At 49.1% G+C, this 19,175-nt stretch overlaps 1 protein-coding gene across 10 annotated transcripts in view; it reads left to right on the forward strand.

Moving 5' to 3' along the window:
- TEP1 (telomerase associated protein 1) overlaps positions 1-14,885 on the forward strand; it is a 40,883-nt gene extending 25,998 nt beyond the window's left edge. For 2 of the 10 annotated variants that reach the window (XM_069595833.1, XM_069595830.1), the window contains exons 25-55: positions 50-225; positions 312-468; positions 578-757; positions 1,172-1,264; positions 1,542-1,674; positions 1,815-1,965; positions 2,219-2,346; positions 2,533-2,627; positions 2,904-3,018; positions 3,771-4,011; positions 4,187-4,310; positions 5,223-5,347; positions 5,455-5,554; positions 5,761-5,916; positions 6,061-6,273; positions 6,505-6,658; positions 6,775-6,987; positions 7,701-7,861; positions 8,136-8,249; positions 9,222-9,329; positions 9,711-9,843; positions 9,927-10,003; positions 10,109-10,241; positions 10,386-10,522; positions 10,959-11,083; positions 12,143-12,286; positions 12,436-12,532; positions 13,762-13,867; positions 13,974-14,179; positions 14,308-14,412; positions 14,653-14,885. In XM_069595833.1, coding sequence (XP_069451934.1) covers positions 50-225; positions 312-468; positions 578-757; positions 1,172-1,264; positions 1,542-1,674; positions 1,815-1,965; positions 2,219-2,346; positions 2,533-2,627; positions 2,904-3,018; positions 3,771-4,011; positions 4,187-4,310; positions 5,223-5,347; positions 5,455-5,554; positions 5,761-5,916; positions 6,061-6,273; positions 6,505-6,658; positions 6,775-6,987; positions 7,701-7,861; positions 8,136-8,249; positions 9,222-9,329; positions 9,711-9,843; positions 9,927-10,003; positions 10,109-10,241; positions 10,386-10,522; positions 10,959-11,083; positions 12,143-12,286; positions 12,436-12,532; positions 13,762-13,867; positions 13,974-14,179; positions 14,308-14,412; positions 14,653-14,775 — 4,323 coding nt within the window. In that variant the 3' untranslated portion in view covers positions 14,776-14,885. Of the gene's footprint in view, positions 1-49; positions 226-311; positions 469-577; positions 758-1,171; positions 1,265-1,541; positions 1,675-1,814; positions 1,966-2,218; positions 2,353-2,532; positions 2,628-2,903; positions 3,019-3,770; positions 4,012-4,186; positions 4,311-5,222; positions 5,348-5,454; positions 5,555-5,760; positions 5,917-6,060; positions 6,274-6,504; positions 6,659-6,774; positions 6,988-7,700; positions 7,862-8,135; positions 8,250-9,221; positions 9,330-9,606; positions 9,844-9,926; positions 10,004-10,108; positions 10,242-10,385; positions 10,523-10,958; positions 11,084-12,142; positions 12,287-12,435; positions 12,533-13,761; positions 13,868-13,973; positions 14,180-14,307; positions 14,413-14,652 lie in introns of all 10 variants that reach the window. The other 8 variants (XR_011258157.1, XR_011258159.1, XR_011258158.1 and 5 more) reach the window with 8 other exon arrangements.
- Positions 14,886-19,175: the final 4,290 nt, after the last annotated feature.

Below are 19,175 nucleotides of genomic sequence, written 5' to 3' on the forward strand. Positions count from 1 at the left end.
ACCGGAGGTTGGCGTATGTGACCATGTTTTCTGTTCTCTTCCCCCTCAGGCATCCCTTGTGTCAGCCCTGCAGGCTCTGGATGGGGCCACAGTGGCCCCCTTAGTCTTCTTCCACTTTTCAGGGGCCCGCCCTGACCACAGTCTTGCCCTCACCCTGCTCAGACGCCTCTGTGCCTATCTCCATAGCCAACTGGAGGAGCCAAGTGCCCTCCCCAGCACCTACCGGTGTGTTTCTCCCCCACCTAGACCGGCCTGCTGATAGCCCCTGATACCACCCCCGCTGACGCTGGCCCTCCCCCCTCTGCACACAGGGGCCTGGTGTGGGAGCTGCAGCAGAGGCTACTGCCCAAGTCTGCTGAGTCCCTGAAAACTGGCCAGCCTCTGGTGCTGATCGTCGACGGGGCTGACAGACTGGTGGACCAGCATGGGCAGCTGATCTCGGATTGGATCCCAAAGACCCTTCCCCGGGTGAGTGTGAGAAGGAGGCGAGGTGGGATGATGTAGGGAGAGGGGCTTCTCCAACAATATTCTCCCCGCTTTCCTTCTTCATCGCTACCCTTTTGTCCAAATCTCACAGCGGGTGCACCTAGTGCTGAGCGTGTCCAGTGATTCTGGCCTGGGGGAGACCCTTGAGCAGAGTCAGGGTGCCCACGTGGTGGCCCTGGGGCCTCTGGAGCCATCTGCCCGGGCCCGGCTGGTGCGAGAAGAACTGGCCCTGTATGGGAAGCGGCTGGAGGAGTCACCGTTTAACAACCAGGTTGGGTCTAGGCTGGGGCTGATAGATGTGAGGGCTGAATCTGGGAGCTGTGAGGATCTGAGTGCTGAAGCTACCAGCTGCCCTGCACAGACCAGCTCCTTCATTTTCTCAGGAAGTCTGTGCAGGGGAAGAGGACTGTGATTGCTGATAATATTACCTGGTCCTTTTCCCCTGGTGAATGGCTGTGGTTATCTATCTGGGTGGGCTGAACCAGCAGGTGTGGGGGGAGAGTGGGGTGAGCTGGGCAGAGCAGAGCCGGGCAAAGATGGCTGTGTCCTGAGCGACACGGTGGGTCTCTCCCCTGTGAGGGCTCTCAGAGAAGAGGCTGCCCGCACTGGGCTTGGTGCCCGAGTGGAGGGCGGTGGCCGGGGGCCGGCTCTCTGGTCCAGAGCTGAGCCCTCGGAGTCTCGTCAGATGCGGCTGCTGCTGGTGAAGCGGGGGTCTGTGCTGCCGCTGTACTTGCGCTTGGTCACCGATCACCTGAGGCTCTTCACGCTCTACGAGCAGGTCGGTTGAGGATGTGACCCCTCACTCCTCATCTTCTGTATCCTAACCCCATTTCCCATTCTCCATTCAACCTCTTCATCCGCATCCCTCACCCCTTCCCACCCTCCTCCTGAGGAGTGGCGCCACTCCTCATCCACACCCCCAACCTGCTTCCCTCCCACCGGTGTTTCCTTTTCATCCCTTCCCACGCTCTTCCCTGCTGCCCCATCTCCTACCCACACCGAAGCTGCCTCTCCCCTTCCCTGCGCTGATGGAGGCCCCTCGCGTCCTCCCCTAGGTTTCCGAGAGGCTCCGGACACTGCCAGCCACCGTCCCTCTGCTGCTGCAGCACGTCCTGGGCACCCTGGAGCAGGAGCATGGCCCCGACGTCCTTTCCCAAGCCTTGGCCACTCTTGAGGCCACACGCAGCGGTCAGTGCTTGGAGTGGGCTCAGGGGTTGGATGACCTTGGTTCTGTTGGAGTCTCAGCAAGCTGTGCAGGGAGTGATTAGGGATTAGGTGTGCATGGGTATGCTGCCTGGTTTAGGGCCTGAGTGACCTTGGGTTTTCAGGTCTGACCGTGGACCAGTTGCATGGAGTGTTGAGTGCATGGCAGATCCTTCCCAGGGGCACCAAGACCTGGGAAGAAGCAGTGGCTGCTAGTAACAGCGGGGACCCCTACCCCATGGGCCCATTTGCCTACCTCATCCAGAGTCTGCGCAGGTACAAGTGCCCTCACTGAGCTCCCACTGACCTGTGCCTCCCCGTCTTTGAGGCAGGGCCCCTGTGACCCTCTCTCTTCATCCTCTTCCTCTCTTGGTATATATAGCCCCTGACTCTTGTCTCCAGACCCTGCATGGCTGTCACTCAAGTTACCACTGTTTGAGGTGGGACTGGGAGCCCACCTCTGTGCCACGCTGCTTACTGACAGGCCTTCTCCCTCTTTTCTTGCCTTCTTTCCCTCACACGGGGTCAGCTTGCTAGGGGAGGGACCCCTGGAGCGCCCTGGAGCCCGGCTCTGCCTCCAGGATGGGCCCCTGAGAACGGCCGCCAGGTGTCGTTATGGGAAGAGGCCGGAGCCGGAGAAGACGGCGCACCTCCTCACTGCAGGTGACTGCAGCCTGGTTAACCCCCGGGGGCACTGAGCGTGGGGCCTGGTGCTCCCCATCGGCTGGCCTCCTCACCTGCCACCCCAGTGAGAGGATGGTTCTCACTGTAGCCTGAGGGATGTGATCTTTGGAGATGCTTCAGGGCCGAGCTCATCTCAGTGTCTCTTCCTGTGACCCACACCTGCAGCTCAGCTCTGGAAGACGTGTGACCCTGATGCCTCAGGTACCTTCCGAAGGTGCCCTCCAGAAGCCCTGGCAGACCTGCCTTACCACCTGGTTAGTCCCCAGAGCCCATCGGCACCTTCTCCCAAGGACCTGCTTTGGCCGTTCTGAGCCCCCTCTTCCCCCAACTGCCCCCACCATCCCCACGGCTGTTACCTGCCTTCCGCACTCTCTGTACCTCTCTTCTTTCAGTTTTCCAGCCCTCCTCCTTCAGGTCCTTTGTCCCAGCTCCTAAGTCTAAGTATCAGCTGCACGGGCAGGGTCCAAGACTAGACTGTCCCTCCTCACCAGCCTTGTCACAATCCTAATGAATTCAGTCTGACTTTCCAGCTCCAGAGCGGGAACCGTGGCCTTCTTGCCAAGTTCCTCACCAGTCTGCATGTGGTGGCTGCACACCTGGAACAGGGTCTGACCTCTCAGCTCCTGGAGGCCCATGCCCTCTACAGTAAGATGAGTTACGGGCTAGAGTCTTCTCCAAGCTGTGGGGTCCTGGGTGTGTTTGTGGGGTCCTGCTCAGAGGGAGCTGTAATGGAGGAGCAGTTGATTTCTAGTCCAAGGTAAAAAGTGCCATGAGGGTAAGCACGTGATTCTTAGGAGACTTTTTACTCAGCTCTCTTAAATCTTAGTGGGCATAAAATTACTTGGGAAACTTGTTCAAACTGCTGATACCTGGGTCCTCAGATTTGGTTTCCTAGGTCTAGAGTGAGACCCAAAGCTTTGTACTTTAAAAAAAAAATAATTTTGTTTACTTGTTTATTTTTGACCGTGCTGGGTCTTCATCGCTGTTTGGGCTTTTCTCTAGCTGCAGTGAGAGGGGGCTCCTCTCTGGTTGCTGTGCACGGGCTTCTCACTGCGGCGGCTTCTCTTGTTGTGGAGCACAGGCTCTAGGGCGCGTAGGCTCCCAGGCTCCAAAGCACAGGCTCAATAGTATGGCGCACGGGCTTAGTTGCTTTGCGGCATGTGGGATCTTTCCAGATCAAGGATCGAACCCGTGTCTCCCGCGTTGGCGGGTGGATTCTTTACTACTGAGCCACCAGGGAAGCCCGGCTTTGTAGTTTTAACAGATGTGCCTGATCTGGAACCAGAGGGCCACACTTTAAGACTTAGCATTTTGGACACATTATATGATTGGCTTGGTGCTGGGGTTCATGGAAGTCAAGGCTGACTCTGCAGTGATTCTCTGCATCTCTTCTCTAGCTTCCTCAGTCCCTGGCGAGGAACAGAAGCTTCCTGAGGCTGATGTTGCTGCATTTCACACCTTCCTGAGGCAGCAGGCTCCCATCCTCAGCCAGTACCCGCTGCTCCTGCACCAGCAGGTAGCCAACCAGCCTCTGGACTCGCCTCTTTGCTGCCAGGCCCCCCGGCTCTCCCAGCGACAGCACCTCCAGTGTGTGCTGTGTTGGCTTAATAAACCTCAGACCCTGAGGCACCAGCAAAGGTAAAACCCTTGATCCCAGATGCTGACAAGCCCTACCAGAGCGAGCTGCAGCCCTCTCTGAAACTAGAGAATAAAGAACAGACTGGAGTCACAGTGAGAGGGGACTTCAGGCAGAGAAGTGCACATCCTGCCCCTGGTCCCTCATTTCCACCTTTTCTTGATATTTTTTCTGTAGATCCAGCCTGTCCCTGGCAGTTTCCTCCTCCCCCACAGCCGTGGCCTTCTCCCCTAACGGGCAAAGAGCAGCCGTGGGCACTGCCAATGGGACAGTTTACCTTTTGGACCTGAGAACCTGGCAGGTATGACACTCAAGACGGGGCAGAGTTTACCTTCAGAAAAGCCTCCCGGCCTGCCCTGAAGCCCAAGACAAGCCAAACCTACCTGTTATCACCCTGTTTGATTCAGCAACTTTACTTTTACATCAGATCCCAAGGGCTTGGTCAAAAAATCAATCCTACAGCAAATGCTTGCTCTGGACTTTGCTTTGAAGGCAGTGTACTAAGCACTGAAAGAAACACGGGACTTAGGACATTGTCTTTGCCCACCAAGTGGTCAGTTTTGTTGAAATTTAAGGCATAGAAGGTTAAAAAGGGAACCAGAATGTAGCCATGTGACATAGATAAGAGCTAAGTGAACTGTGTAGGTACTAGAGGACACAGGATGAGAAGGGCAGGCGTTCCAGGTTGAGTGTGGAGCCTGGGCACAAACATCAGGGGGAATGTGTCCTTAAACTGCTGGCAGTGATTGCAATGGAGTGCAGGTAAGGGAGGGTCCTAGTAGATGAGGCTGGAGAGGTGGGCCCCCCAGCCAGTCATTCTCTCCTCTTCCACCCGTGTCAACCCTTCTCCCCCAAATATATGTATGTGTATAAGGTCATTCCCAACTCAGACCAGTCAGAATCTTCTGTGACTTGGGGATGCTTATGGGGTTTGAAATGGGGGAGACGATGTGACCTCACTTGGATCATGAGGTCCCACTTGAACCTGTTCGAGCTTGGCCTGGGTCTGGAGTGGGGCCCAGAGCTTTGCACTTTTCACAAGTGTCCCTGCTGTGGGGCCAGAGGGCCATAATTTGAGACTCAGCAGGGACTGTAGAGAGCCAAGGGCTTCAGCTCTTCTAGCCATTGCCTCGTTGCTGGTTGGGGCTTGGGGGAGCTGGACATGGGGTGGTCAAGGGAGTGCCCTGAGTGACTTCTCTGCTCACTTTCACAGGAGGAGAGGTCGATGGTGAGTGGCGGTGATGGGGTTTCCTCTTGTTCATTCCTCTCGGATGACGCCCTCTTTCTAACTGCCTTTGATGGGCTCCTGGAGCTCTGGGACCTGCAGCACGGTTGTCGGTAAGGGGTCCCCGTGCTCGGCATGAGGGCCCTCCCTGTTTGTTGGAAGCCCAGAATGAGGAGGGAGGCTGTGGCCAGCGGACTCTGACCTTATCTCCCTGGGGTAGGGTGCTCCAGATCCAAGCTCACCAGTACCAGATCACTGGCTGCTGCCTGAGCCCAGACCGCCGGCTGCTGGCCACCGTGTGCCTGGGCGGAAGCCTGAAGGTAACAGCCAGGGGCCTGTGGTGGTGAAAAGGGCCCTAAACGTGGTGTCAGCCCCATGAGGTGGCTCTCTCAGTGGGGCAGAGGCTCTGACTGCTTGGCCTGCTGAGGGCTGGGGAGTGGACGAGGTGGCCCCTGGAGCTCTGGGACCCAGCAGCTCAGACGTCTATTCAGCATCCCGTGTCCTTTTCCCCTTCTCTCTCCTTCAGCTGTGGGATGTAGTCCGAGGGCAGCTGGCCTCCCAGCACCCCTGTCCCAAGCCCCTGAACTGCGTTGCTTTCCACCCAGAAGGACAGGTGATAGCCGTTGGCAGCTGGGATGGTAGTTTCAGCTTTTTCCATGTGGATGGGCTCAGAGTCATCAAGGTGAGAGGAGCTAGGTGGCCCTGTGGCGGGAAGCACGGGAGAGTGGAGTGGAAGGTGGGGAATGGCAGGCACTGGCATCCTGGCTCACTCTGGGTTTGGGCTGAGAGCAGGCCCTGCCATTCCAGTTTCTATCTCTTTGTGTAGGAACTGGGGGCCCCTGGAGCCTCTGTCCGTACCTTGGCCTTTGGTGTGCCCGGGCGGGTTGTGGCTGTGGGCCGGCTGGACGGGATGGTAGAGCTGTGGGCCTGGCAGGAGGGGGCACGGCTGGCTGCCTTCCCTGCCCACCAAGGATTTGTTGCTGCCGCCCTTTTCCTGCGAGCTGGGTGCCAGTTACTGACGGCTGGAGAGGACGGCAAGGTCAGGTTACCGAGAGCTGGTGGTGGGGTATGAGGAGGGGGCAGCAAATGGAAATATTTGTGTGAGGGTGGGGCCTTTGTCGAGGAGTCTAGAGGGGCTTGGCTGGAGAGCTACATGGAGAGGGCTGTGGGTGTGTGCACAGAAGCTCTCCAGATGAATTTCTGGAGGGAGGACTTTAATAGGGGCGGAGAAGAGGGTGGGTTATCTTTAAGCCCCTTTCTCGGCCCGCAGGTTCAGGTGTGGTCCGGGTCTCTGGGTCGGCCCCGTGGGTGCCTTGGTTCCCCACACCTCTCTCCTGCCCTCTCCGTGGCTCTCAGCCCAGATGGTGATCAGGTGGCTGTTGGGTACCGAGCAGATGGCATTCGGATCTACAGAATTTCTTCAGGTACCGAAGGGAGGAGGGCTGGAGTCTTTGAGCCTGGAAAGAAACCCCCACCTCTGCCCCTGCCCAGCTCTGGCCCCCTGTGCAAGCGGCTTATTCTCTTGTCTCTTATTCTCTAGCTTCCCAGGGGGCTCAGGGTCAAGCGCTTGATGTGGCAGTGTCTGCCCTGACCTGGCTCAGCCCTAAGCTGTTGGTGAGTGGTGCCGAAGATGAGGCCCTGCAGGGCTGGCTGCTCCAGGGGGGCTCCCTTCAGTCCCTCTGGCTCTTGTCCAGACACCGGAAGCCTGTGCTGGGACTGGCCACCTCCCAGGAACTCTTGGCCGTTGCCTCAGGTACAGTGGGCAGGGTTGTGAGTCACTGTTTCTTTTAAATATATGAATACATTTCTTCAATTCATATGTATATATGTGTGTGTGAAAATACACCTGTATAACTGTTTTTTCCCAACTTTCAAAGTGCTTTTATTTACTTATTTTTTAAACTTTACTTTTAATATGGTAAAAATCACATAACATAAAACATACCATTTCAACCATATTTGACTGTGTTCAGAGTGTTTTTAAATGGATTTATCTTGCATAATCAGTCTAGGCTGTTTTCTTCTTGTTCCCTAACCCTGATTCTTGGATGCGTTTGTAAACCCTGTAACCCTGTGAGTTTCTGCCCAGTGGGGATTTTGCCATGTGAAGAGTTTCCCTTAGGAGAAGAGAAGGAGATGTTGAGGTGAAAATGCAGGATGGCCTTAGTTCTTTCTAGGTTGGAGGCTTGGTCAGAGTGACACTGGGCACTTTAGCAGAGGAGAGTGTGGAGGTGTGGTTAGAGAGAACTGCAGGGCTGGAGCTGAGTGTCCTGCCATTCCTGTCCTGTGACCTCCCGTGGGACAGACCTGTGTCCCAGGTCTCAGTGTGATTCACAGAGTCCCTCCATTGGAGCTGCGCCTTGAGACATCACCCTCAGCCCCCAGGATCACCTTTGTCTTTGGCTTTCCAGCCTGTCTCACTTCCTCTTTTCAAGAAATCTTCCTCTCTGCCCATTTCCAATGCAGAGGACTTCACAGTGCGATTGTGGCCAAGGCAGTTGCTGATGCTGCCGCAGAAGACAGAAGACTTTCCTCACGGCACTGAGCTCCGGGGGCACGAGGGCCCTGTAAGCTGCTGCAGCTTCAGCTCTGAGGGATGCAGGCTGGCCACCGGGGGCAGGGATCGGGTGAGTCTCAGGAGGATGCACCCCTGGACGCCCCTCCCCATGGACCTCCAGCCCCTTGGGGGCCCACAGCCCCTCTGGTCCTGGATTCCCTAGCAGCTTTCTTCCTACTGCTTCCCCTGGCTTTTTGCTTTCCTAAACCTCCTGTACTGGATCTGCCCACCCGCCCTCCTTTGTTATTCCTTCTTTTCTTGAAACTTCTTACCTGAGATGGCCCTGCTATTCCTACCTCTGTCCTACTATCCTGACGACTTCCTCTCTTGATACCTGTGTCCAGAGTCTGCTCTGCTGGGATGTGAGAACACCTAAAGCCCCTGTTCTGATTTGCTCCTTCTCTGCCTGTCACCGAGACTGGGTCACTGGCTGTGCCTGGACCAAAGACAGCCTCCTGGTGAGTGAAGGGGTTGGGATGGTATTGGGCTCAGCAGGATTCCTGGGAGAGGGAGGTCAACACTTTCTACCTCATCCTATTCCTAACGCTCATTTATAATAATATAGTATTAATATAGTTTTCTAACACCCAATATAATAGAGCACTTTTTGAGCACTTAGTATATGTCAGACATTGGACTAAGGCCTTAGCATGTGTTGCCTCATGTAGTCTTTACAACACCCTGTAAAGAAGTTACTGCTATTCTTTCTGTTTCATAGACAAGGATATTGAGCTCAGATAGATTAAAGACCATTTCCAAGGTCATGTAAATGAAGAAGGTGAGCCACTAAACTTTATGATAAGAAAGCCCATGCTCCTAACAGGAACACGGAGCTGTCTTTCTAAGGGCTTAGGATGCCCTGTTCCTGCAGGAGATGTGTATTGCTATGATTTCTTTGGTCTTAAGTGAAAAATCAGTCTCAATTTATGCACTCAGGGTTGGTAAAGCCTAGTTTCCCAACACAGAATCACTGTTGTTCTCAAAAAGAAATGAGTAACAGTTGAATAGACTTGTCATAGTCTGTCCTGCCCCTGCCTTCTAGGCACAGATCTCTCCTGGGTGTTGCAGACTTTTCACCTTTGTCAGGGTGCGACAGAGCTGTTGACTGACACTATGTTAATAACAAGGACAGTAGCTACTATTTATTCAGTGCTCACTATGTACCAGGCAGTGTATTAAGTCCTGTATATAGATGCTTCAGCCCCATATCACTAGGTATTCTGTCCTTATCTTGGTTGAATAGATGAGAAATCTGAGGCCCAGAGAGATGAACTGGTCACCAAGTAATGAATGGTGGAACTAGGATGAGAACGCAGGATTACCATTGCTCTTAATCACAAGGCTTACTGCCCTGCATCCTACGTTATAAGCACAGAGAGATGCCTCAGGGGTGCTGGTTAAATCTGCTCCTCCACCCTCTGGCTCTGCAGCTCTCTTGCTCCAGCGATGGTTCCGTGGCCCTGTGGGACCCAGAGTCGAGACAGCAGCTTGGTCACTTCCTGGGTCATCAGCATGCTGTGAGCGCCGTGGTGGCCGTGGTGAGAAGGCGGTGGAGAGATCACGGGGGGTCCCTGGGAAGGTTAAGGGGACTTTGGGAGGCTGGATGCACGGGGTATCTAATCCTAAAGTCAGAAGAAGTACCAAGAGTGAGATGCATGGGCCTGAATGAGGGCAGGGTTAGGGTGCTGAGGCTGAGGCTCGGTGTGAGGGGAGGGAGAGCATGAAGACACGGTACCCTAGTGTCACGGCCTTGCGGCGGGATGGCAGCCCTGAGCCCCCTGGCCCCACTGCCGTGTTGTCCTCTTTCTTTGACAGCAGCTTCTAGGCTCTTAATGCTCAGCCCGCACCTCTGTGATGGGAACCATAATTCCCACGTCCTGCTCAGTGTGACTCTTCTCTGATCCTGTTTCCTGGGGCAGGAGGAGCACGTGGTATCTGTGGGCCGAGATGGGACCTTGAAAGTGTGGGACCATCAGGGCGTGGAGATGACCAGCATCCCCGCTCACTCAGCACCCATCAGCCACTGTGTGGCTGCTCTGGAGCCCCGTGCAGGTACTGGGATATCAGCCACTTTCCAGTCCCTGCTGCCTCTTCCCTCCTCCCCTTCTTCTGACTCAGCCTCTGCATCTTACCAGCAGGTCAGCCGGGGTCGGAGCTTCTGGTGGTCACTGTTGGATTGGATGGGGCCACACGGTTGTGGCATCCACTCTTGGTGAGTTCCCTGAAAGGACTGGGCTGGGGGCCATGGGAGGGGGTAGTGGGACAGTCTCCTGTTGTGTCAACTCTTCACTCTTCTATCTCCATCCTTTTCTTTCAGGTGTTTCAAACACACACTCTGCTGGGTCACAGTGGCCCAGTCAGTGCAGCTGCTGTTTCAGAGACCTCAGGCCTCCTGCTGACCACCTCAGAGGATGGCTCCCTACGGCTCTGGCAGGTGCCCGAAGAGGCAGGTGAGTGAGGTGTGGAGAGAGGCAAGGTGTGAAAGGGGGGTGGTGTGTGTAAGTGGGACCAAGAAATTCAAGAGTAGCCTGCTCTCTCCTCTTGTACCCCAGCAGCGGTCCAGCTCCTAATGAATCACTTCCTTTCTTCTCCAGATGACACATACAGACCCAGGAGTCCTGCAGCCATCACTGCTGTGGCCTGGGCCCCAGACGGTTCTGCAGCAGTGTCTGGGAATCAAGCTGGGGAACTGACCTTGTGGCAGGAAGCTAAGGCTGTGGTCACAGTACAGGTGAGTGGAGTAAACTTCAGTTTTATGTGAATTCTGCCCTGGTTGTGTATCTGGTGGCATGTGCTAGGGTCAGAGGTTGTGTAGAAGCCTCTGTGTAGAAGAGGGTGGTGGGTGTGGACACATTAATCCTGGTTCCTCAGAAGGGTGTTCAGTGGAAGGACTGATGTTGAAGCTGAAACTCCAAAACTTTGGCCATCTGATGCGAAGAGCTGACTCATTGGAAAAGACCCTGATGCTGGGAAAGACTGAGGGGAGGAGGAGTAGGGGCTGACAGAGGATAAGATGGTTGGATGGCATCACCAACTCAATGGACATGGGTTGGGGTGAACTCCGGGTGGTGGTGATGGACAGGGAGGCTTGGCATGCTGTGGTTCATGGGGTTGCAAAGAGTCGGACACGACTGAGCGACTGAACTGCACTGAACTGTGTTTTCCAGGCACCGGGCTGCATCAGTGCTCTGCTCTGGTACTCAGTAAACACCTTGATTGTTGTCAGTGCTAATGAAAAAGTCAGCGAGTGGCACGTGGAACTGCAGAAGAGTTCAACACCCAGAAATGTCAGGTGAAATGAGGCGGCTGGGTTAATGGACGTGGTTAAACCTGGGATTTTGCTTAAATCTCTCCTCTTTCTTTCTGAACTTGGTCAACAGGATATTAGTTAGTAAGCAGGGAAAAGGTCCCTGGGAAATTGTTTTCTGCTCCTCATTATGTCAATTAAAATAATTATCAAGTTTTTACTGTATGCTAAGTTCTGGGCCAGGCAGCATGAACCAGATTGAAATTAATTTGTATTTAAGGGAGCTCACAGTAGAGGAATATGAATATAAGTAAACTGCCAACAATATGTGGAGTAATCACTGCTATAATAAATTATATAAAATTCCTGGCATTGCAGAGTTTAAGAAATTGACTGTTTACAAGAGTGGCTGTTTGAGATTGGGCTTAAAGTAAGGGCAGGGAATGGTGTTTTAGGAAGAGGAGGTAGCATTAATAAAAGGCACAGGGGTGTGAGAGTACATGATGTTTTCTGAGTATAACTAAGTCTTTGGGTTCCTGGTGCGAGTGGTCGTGGGGTATTGCGTTGAAATAATACACTGGGGCCAGGCTAAGAATTTTGAGCAGAATAATTATCTGAATTTTATTTTTGATTAACATTTTTATTTATTTATTTTTTATTTTTTTACTTTACAATACTGTAGAAAGAGAACTCTAGTGGCCATGTGGAGGATGGATAGTAGTAGGGAGATACTAAAGGTAGGGCGACCACATTTACAGATGATGCTATAGTCCCAGGAAGACATAACATGGGCCCTAATCTGGGCAACAGGGATGAGATGGAAAAAAGATTTAGGCATATGTTGAAAGTTGACTCTGCAGTGCTTATCGATCAGGTCAGGAGGGAAGGAAAGGACAAAAATGTTAGAGATTCCTCGTTAGAGCGATTAAGGTGATACTATGATAAATACTGATATGAGAGAAGCAGAAAGAAGGCAATTTGTAGGGACGGTGATACAGTTTGTTTTGTACTATACTTCTGAGGAATTCATGGGGAACTGAGGAGCCCGAGAGACGTGGACTAAAGTAGACTCTTTCTTGTCCATGTGCCTTGTTTGAACTTCAGTCTTTGCCTGACCCGAGTTCTTCAGGAGGACTTAGGTTTCCTGACAAGTGTAGGCCTGGCCCCTGATGCTCACTCCCTCATCTTGGCCAAAGCGGATTTGCAGTTGTTGCACATGAAGCCCGGTGAGGAGCCTGCTGTAATCTGGTAAGACCCCAAGTGCTGTTTTCTCTTAGGCTGGAGAAAAAGGAAAAGTGGGTTAGCAGTTACCCTGAGGTTGGGTCTAACTGAAACAAACATTGGGGTCTTATGGAGGGGTGTTCCTGGGCTTAGCCTCTTCCTTTCTCATAAACCAGGCAAAGTTATTCAGAAGATCCTATGATGTTGTCCACCCACCAGGACTATGGTGTGTTTGTCCTGCAGTCCATGAAACTTCAAGTTCTTCCTTTCTCAGTAAGTTCTGTTTGGGTGTGTGTTAAAACAACCATTTGCTCTGGACTACTATTTTAAAGTCTTGAGGCCATGACTGAGTAAAAGAGGAAGGAAGTGAAAAGCTGCTGCTGCTGCTGCTGCTGCGAAGTCGCTTCAGTCGTGTCCGACTCTGTGATACCATAGATGGAAGCCAACCAGGCTCATCCATCCCTGGGATTCTCCAGGCAAGAGTGCTGGAGTGGGCTGCCATTTCTTTCTCCAATGCCTGAAAGTGAAAAGTGAAAGTGAAGTCATTCAGCCTTGTCCAACTCTTAGCGACCCCATGGACTGCAGCCCACCGGGCTTCACCACCCATGGGATTTTCCAGGCAAGAGTACTGGAGTGGGGTGCCATTGCCTTCTCAGTTGGTTCCAAATCCCCTTCTCCTCCTTCAACTGGAACTCTACTGAAGAGTGTTTTATATTGGGTTTCCTTGTATGATTTCACTGATACAAAAGAGGATTCTATTGTTTAAAAGAATCGTGGGAAATCATAAACCTAGGTGGGTGTTCAGTAGCTCAGCCGTATCTGACTCTTTGAGACTCCATGGACTGTAGCCCACCAAGCTCCTCTGTCCATGGAATTTTTCTAGCAAGAATACTGGAGCTGGTTGCTGTTTCCTCCTCCAGAGGATCTTCCTGACCCAGGGATCAAGCCTGCATTGGCAGTTGGATTCCTTACCACTGTACCACCTGGGAAGCCCCTAAACTACACTTCATCTTAGCCAAAAGGCTGAGAAGTGATCGACCTAGGCATTTTCTTAATTGCACTATCTTCATGTCTCTTGTCACTATGGGCAGTAGTCTGGAACAATACAGACATATCTCATAGACATTATACCCGGTGAAAGAAGCCAGACACAAAAGAGTACATATTATATAATTTCACTTAAATGAAGTTCAAGAACAAGCAAAACTAATTGATAGTGACAGAAGTCAGAATATTGTCCACTCTGGGGGTGGTGATAGGGTAAGGGGCATGGAGGCAACTTTCCAGGATGGTAGAATGTACTATGGCTTGATTTGGGCAGTAATTACATGGATGGATACATGTGTAAAATTTTATCAAGATGTCCATTTAAGATCTGTGTACTTTACTGTATCACAGATACAATTTTGAAAAGTCTTGACCAGCTCAGAGCAGAAAACAGTTACTTTGTCTGGGAAGCAGTGATACAAGTAGGCTAAACAAAATGCTCTGTCCTTTCACAGGGGCGAAAGGAATCAGGAGAGTTTGAAGAGTGCCTGGAATTTGATCTGAATTTAGAGAATCCCAGTAATACCCTCATATCAGTAACCCAGGCCAAACCTGGATCTGGTGAGTGGTGTTGGGAAGGCCCAAGGAATCCAGAGATGGCCTCAGGGAGGATGGTGGATTCTTCAAAGTCTAAGACCTGGCTCAAACTCTGCCCTTGAAATGGCAGAGTCCTCATTTTTGTGTGCCAGCTCTGATGGGATGCTGTGGAACCTAGCCAGATGCACCGATGAAGGAGAATGGATCACAGATAATATCTGGCAGAAGAAAGCAGAAATGCCTGCAACTCAAACTTCAGAGACAGAGTCACATATATGTACTGACACCTACAGCTGGTCAACAGTCACAGAGCTAAAGACGCAGCAACGTAGAAAGGTGAGTTTGAGGGAAAGGTCACAAGATATTGGGGAGGAGGCTCTAGGTCTGATCCAGCAAACTTCTCTGCTCCCTTGACTGAGAAGGGTCCTTCTAGAACTCACCACACCTCTTCTTCTTCCTCTAAGATTCACTCAGGCCCTGTCACAGCCCTCCATGTGCTGCCTGAGTTGCTGGTAACAGCTTCAAAGGACAGAGATGTTAAACTGTGGGAGAGACCCAGTATGCAGCTGGTAAGTGTGTGTGTGTGTGTGTGTGTGTATGTGTGTGTGTGTAAGGAGGACAAAAGGGATGTCAGAGACCAAACTTGGGGTAAGGAAAGTCAGAAGATCAAAATTGTTTTCTTCTCTTCTTCTTGCAATAATGTGTAACTAACTCGTTTCTAAATAAAAGTCATTGGTGTGGGAGACAAATAAGTTAGTAAGGAGGCCCTAGGCTTGTAGCCCTCATCTCCCGTTTTTGTTTCATTGTAGCTGGGCCTGTTCCAATGTGAAGGGGCAGTGAGCTGCCTGGAGCCGTGGCTGGGTCCTGACTCTACCCTGCGACTCGCAGTGGGAGACACACAGGGCAGTGTCTACTTCCTCTCCTGGGAATGAAGATCACAACTCAGGGGAAGGAGAATGCTGGTGCTAGAGAGGCAAAGCCTGAAGACACCAGTGGCTACTTTCATAATATAATTATATAAATAAAGGGACAGAACATCTCAGAGTGTAGTCCTGTCTGTGTTCTCCTGTGGATTTGGACCAAGAGGGAAGAATATGGATGTTCTTGTTTCTTTTCTGAATTAACATTAATCCTTACTAGAACTGTAAGAAAGTGGAACAGATCTTTGGTAGACATTCTTTGAAATTAGGCTTTAGAATTCTTGTGTCATTTGCTGGCCCCAGAACCCTAAGGGATAACTCCTCCCAGGAGGAGGTATGAAAATGATGTTGACGAGCACTTAGTCTGAACACATATCTGAAGACCTCTCACTTGTTCAAAGAGGAAGAGAAGGAAGAATGAGTCAGTTGTCTCCTGTCTAGGGCACTGGGAAAGAACTAGGACTGAACCAGGACATCACTAGGTTCCTCTCAGAAATAGCCCGTCTACTCAGAGCCAACAGCCCAGGTGAAAGGTGAGAAGCCAGGATACCTAGAGCAGAGGGAGTCTTCTGGCTTTCTCAGACACTAACGGACCAGCGGCAGCCACTGGCCTGCAAGCATTAGTCAGTATCGTAATTTGCCTTCTCGGAAGAGATCACAAAAGGGTTATCTTTCAAACTGCACAAAGATTAAAATGAGTTGAAAGATGAAACAGTGCACACACACGGACTAGCTGTGGACTGTGACCCTCTTAAGTAAAAGTTCTCCAACCTTATATTCTTATCATCTATTTTATGGGCGAGGAAGTTACCCGAGGCCCTTTCGTTCTAAGGGTTAAGGAAGGGTTTAGGGTCTTCTGTGTCCAAGAATTTGAGAACTTGCAAATGATAAGCTAGTGCTGTTACAGGATTTTATCCTGGGTTTGTAGGGTTCTTTCAGAGAAATACCACTGCATGCTGATGTAGGGTTTTCAGGACTTAGGGATTCGAGGGGTACTCAGTTTTGTTCTTACTTTGTCTGAAATCACCTGAAGAATTTTATCTTATTTTTATCGATGCCTCGTATTCATCCTCCACCTGAGGATAAAGACATGAGGAATGCCAACAGCTGATGTCTTAATTATAGGCCATGCTTCTGTCATTTCTCATGAGCCTCATGCAAGGGCTCTAAATATGCCTTATAGACCAACTGTTCCACTTGCACCTTGTGACTAGAAGTCTAGGTTAAGGTGATTTGAAACCTATGATTCGTAATACTATCCAGAAATGCTACAGAGAACCGTGACACAGCACCATCCAGAAAGTCGATGGTTTCATTTGCCTTTTGTTCCCCTGAAAGCATGAGCCAAGGACAGGAGGAAGCCCTTCTGTCTTCCGAGTTCTAAAAATTCTGTCAAAGTGCCCCAGCTGAATCTGGAGGTGTGGGGCTGGAGAAAGTAAAGTCTACTTGCTCATTTAAGACTCAGGCTTGTTGGCCAGGTCCACATGAAGGGTGTGTTCTTTCTTGAAGATACACAGTGAGGCCAAAGTATAATTGCTGTGAGTGAAGATAAGAATAGACTCTAGTTAACAGTAAACATGTACCTAAGGGAGTTGAAAGGAAAATCAGCTTAGGTTTTACACTGAATATTTTAAAAATAATCATTTTAAAGAGGACATTAAAAAATTATTATTATATATTTTGGCCTTGTGGGACCTTAGTTTCCTGACCAGGGATTGAACTTGGGCTCCCTGCAGTGAAAAGCCAGAGTCTCAACCACTAGACCACCAGGGAAGTCCTCACATTAAATATTTTCTGGGTTCTTATCACTAAACCGAATTTCAGGATTGTGATGAGTTGCAATTACAGTCACTGGATTATAGGATAGCAGCACATTGGAACAGTCTCTTCTCCTGCGTGTGTGCTAAGTTGCTTCGGTCATGTCTGACCCCATGGACTGTGGCCTGCCAGGCTCCCCTGTCCATGGGATTTCCCAGGCAAGATTATTGGTATATATTTAATGTCAGATGAAACCTGGACTCCATTCTTCAGTTAAAAATAATATATATGGGGAACTGATAGTATTTTATTAAAAAAGGAAAAAACCACTTGTCAGTGCTAAATCTTCTACCTGGAAACGAAACATTGCTTCCACTCATATTTTATATACATGAGCAAAGCAAGTCACATGGCTCTACCGAATGTCAAAAGGGAGGGAAGTATCATCCTACCACGCACCTGGGAGGAGAACTGGGAACCAGATACACAGTTATCCCCCAAAGAAACCATGCTGATGCTTTTTCCAGTAGAATGGCTTGTAGTCCTTAAAAAAAAATCATTTAAGATTTACAGAGAATCTTCTCACATACCCTTCTTCACTCGGCTTCCTCTGTTAGCATCTTACATAACCAAGAAATTAATGTTGATATATTATTAATTTGGATACAGATTTGGATTTTTCCACTAATATCATGATTTTGTTCCAGGGTCCAATCCAGAATACTACATTGCATTTAGTCATCATGGCTCCTTAGTGTAATCCTGCAACTGTGCCACTTTCTCAGACTTCCCATAATCTTGACATTTTTGGAGAGTTCTGGTGTTTTTGTAGAATCTCTCAGTTTGGCTTTGCTGTTTTCTCATGAAAAGATTAAAATTATGAATTTAAGGGAAGAATACAAGAGATAATATGCCCTTCTTGTTATATCATATCAAAAGCAATCATATCAACATGATTTATTACTAGTGACGTTAACTTTGATCATTTTTAAAGCTGAGGTGATATTTGCCAGGTTTTTCTTACTGTACCATTTTCATCTGTTTGTCAGAAGCAAGTCATTAAGTCTAGCTCACACTCAAGGGGAAGGGGACTAAACCACTAAGAGGGAGATGTATCAGAGAATATGTGATAATTGCCACAAAATCAATACATTTTGAGGTAAGTTTTTTTTTAGACTATGCAAATATCCTGTTTCACTGACTGTTTAATATTCATCCATGAGCGATTATTACTGAGATTTTCTAGTGATGATTTTCTATTTCCCCCTTCTGTATTAATTGAAATTCTTCTGAAAGAAATATTTATGCCTTCTTCCCTACTTATTTATATACTGGTTGAGTCATTCACATATCAGTCTGGACTCATGAATATCTAGGGGGGCCTGCTGTATTTTATTACTCAAACACCACAGTATGTATATATCGGTGCAACTTTTTCTGGCCACTATTTATAAAAGAAAAATATAGATCACAGAAATTCAGCACAGCATTTTTGAGGTATAATTCATTCTCACCCCCTTAAAGTGTGCAATTCAATGTTTTCTAGTATATTCCAACACGGCAACTATCACCACTAATTCCAGAACATTTTCATCACCCCCAAAAGAAACATTGTACCCATTAGCAATCACTCCCCTTCCACTCCTTGCTTCAGCTACTGGCGACTGCTCATCTACTTCTTATATCTATGGATTTGCCTATTCAAGACATCTCATATAAATGGAAGCATACAGTGGCCTTTTATGTGGCTTCTTTCATTTAGCATGTTTTCAGGGTTCACCCATTTTGTAGCATATATCAATACTTTATTCCATTTTATAATAATAGTAAAATGCAATAACACACTAATATTCCATTGTATAGATAAACCATATGGTGTTCATCCACTCATCAGTGGATAGGCATTCTGGTTATTTCCACTTTTTGGCTATTACTATGTTGTTGTCAACAGTCATGTGCAAGTTTCTATATAAATGTTTCTTTTTAATTCTCTTAGTTATATACTCAGGATTGGAACTGGTAGATCACATAGTAACTATATGTTTAACTATTTGAGGAACTGCCAAACTATTCTCCAAAGAAGCTGTGCTACTTTACATTCTCACCAGTAACATGTGAGGGCTCTAACTGGTTCACATCTCCACCATTACTTGTTATTGTTGGTCATTTTAATTGTAGCCCTTCTAGTGTGTGTCAAGTGGTATCTCATGGTTTTGTTTCCTTAATGTTTAATAATGTTGAGCATCTTTTCAAGTGTTTATTATTGGGCATTTGTTGTTTCTTCTTTGGAGAAATTTCTCTTCAAATTCTGATTTTTAACTGAGTTATCTTTTTATTGCTGAATTTTAAGTTTTTTATATATTCTGGATACTAGATCCTCATCAGATTATGACTTGCCAATATTTTCTCCTATTTTTGGTTGTCATTTCTCTTTCTTGACACTGTCCTTTGATTAACAAAAGCTTCAACTCTGGGGGGAAACAGTATGTCAGAATCAAGGGAACTATGATAATATAAATCATAGAAGGGACATATATTCCTAGAAATGATATTTGTTATTTATTGATAAAATTTTCAAATTTTGGTGAAGACTATTATTTTCTTTGGTTAATTGTGCTGTTGATGTCCTATCTTCAGAAACTATTGCCTAGTCC

The sequence above is a fragment of the Ovis canadensis genome, chromosome 7 (genome assembly GCF_042477335.2).
Source record: "Ovis canadensis isolate MfBH-ARS-UI-01 breed Bighorn chromosome 7, ARS-UI_OviCan_v2, whole genome shotgun sequence".
Taxonomy (NCBI): Eukaryota; Metazoa; Chordata; class Mammalia; order Artiodactyla; family Bovidae; genus Ovis; species Ovis canadensis.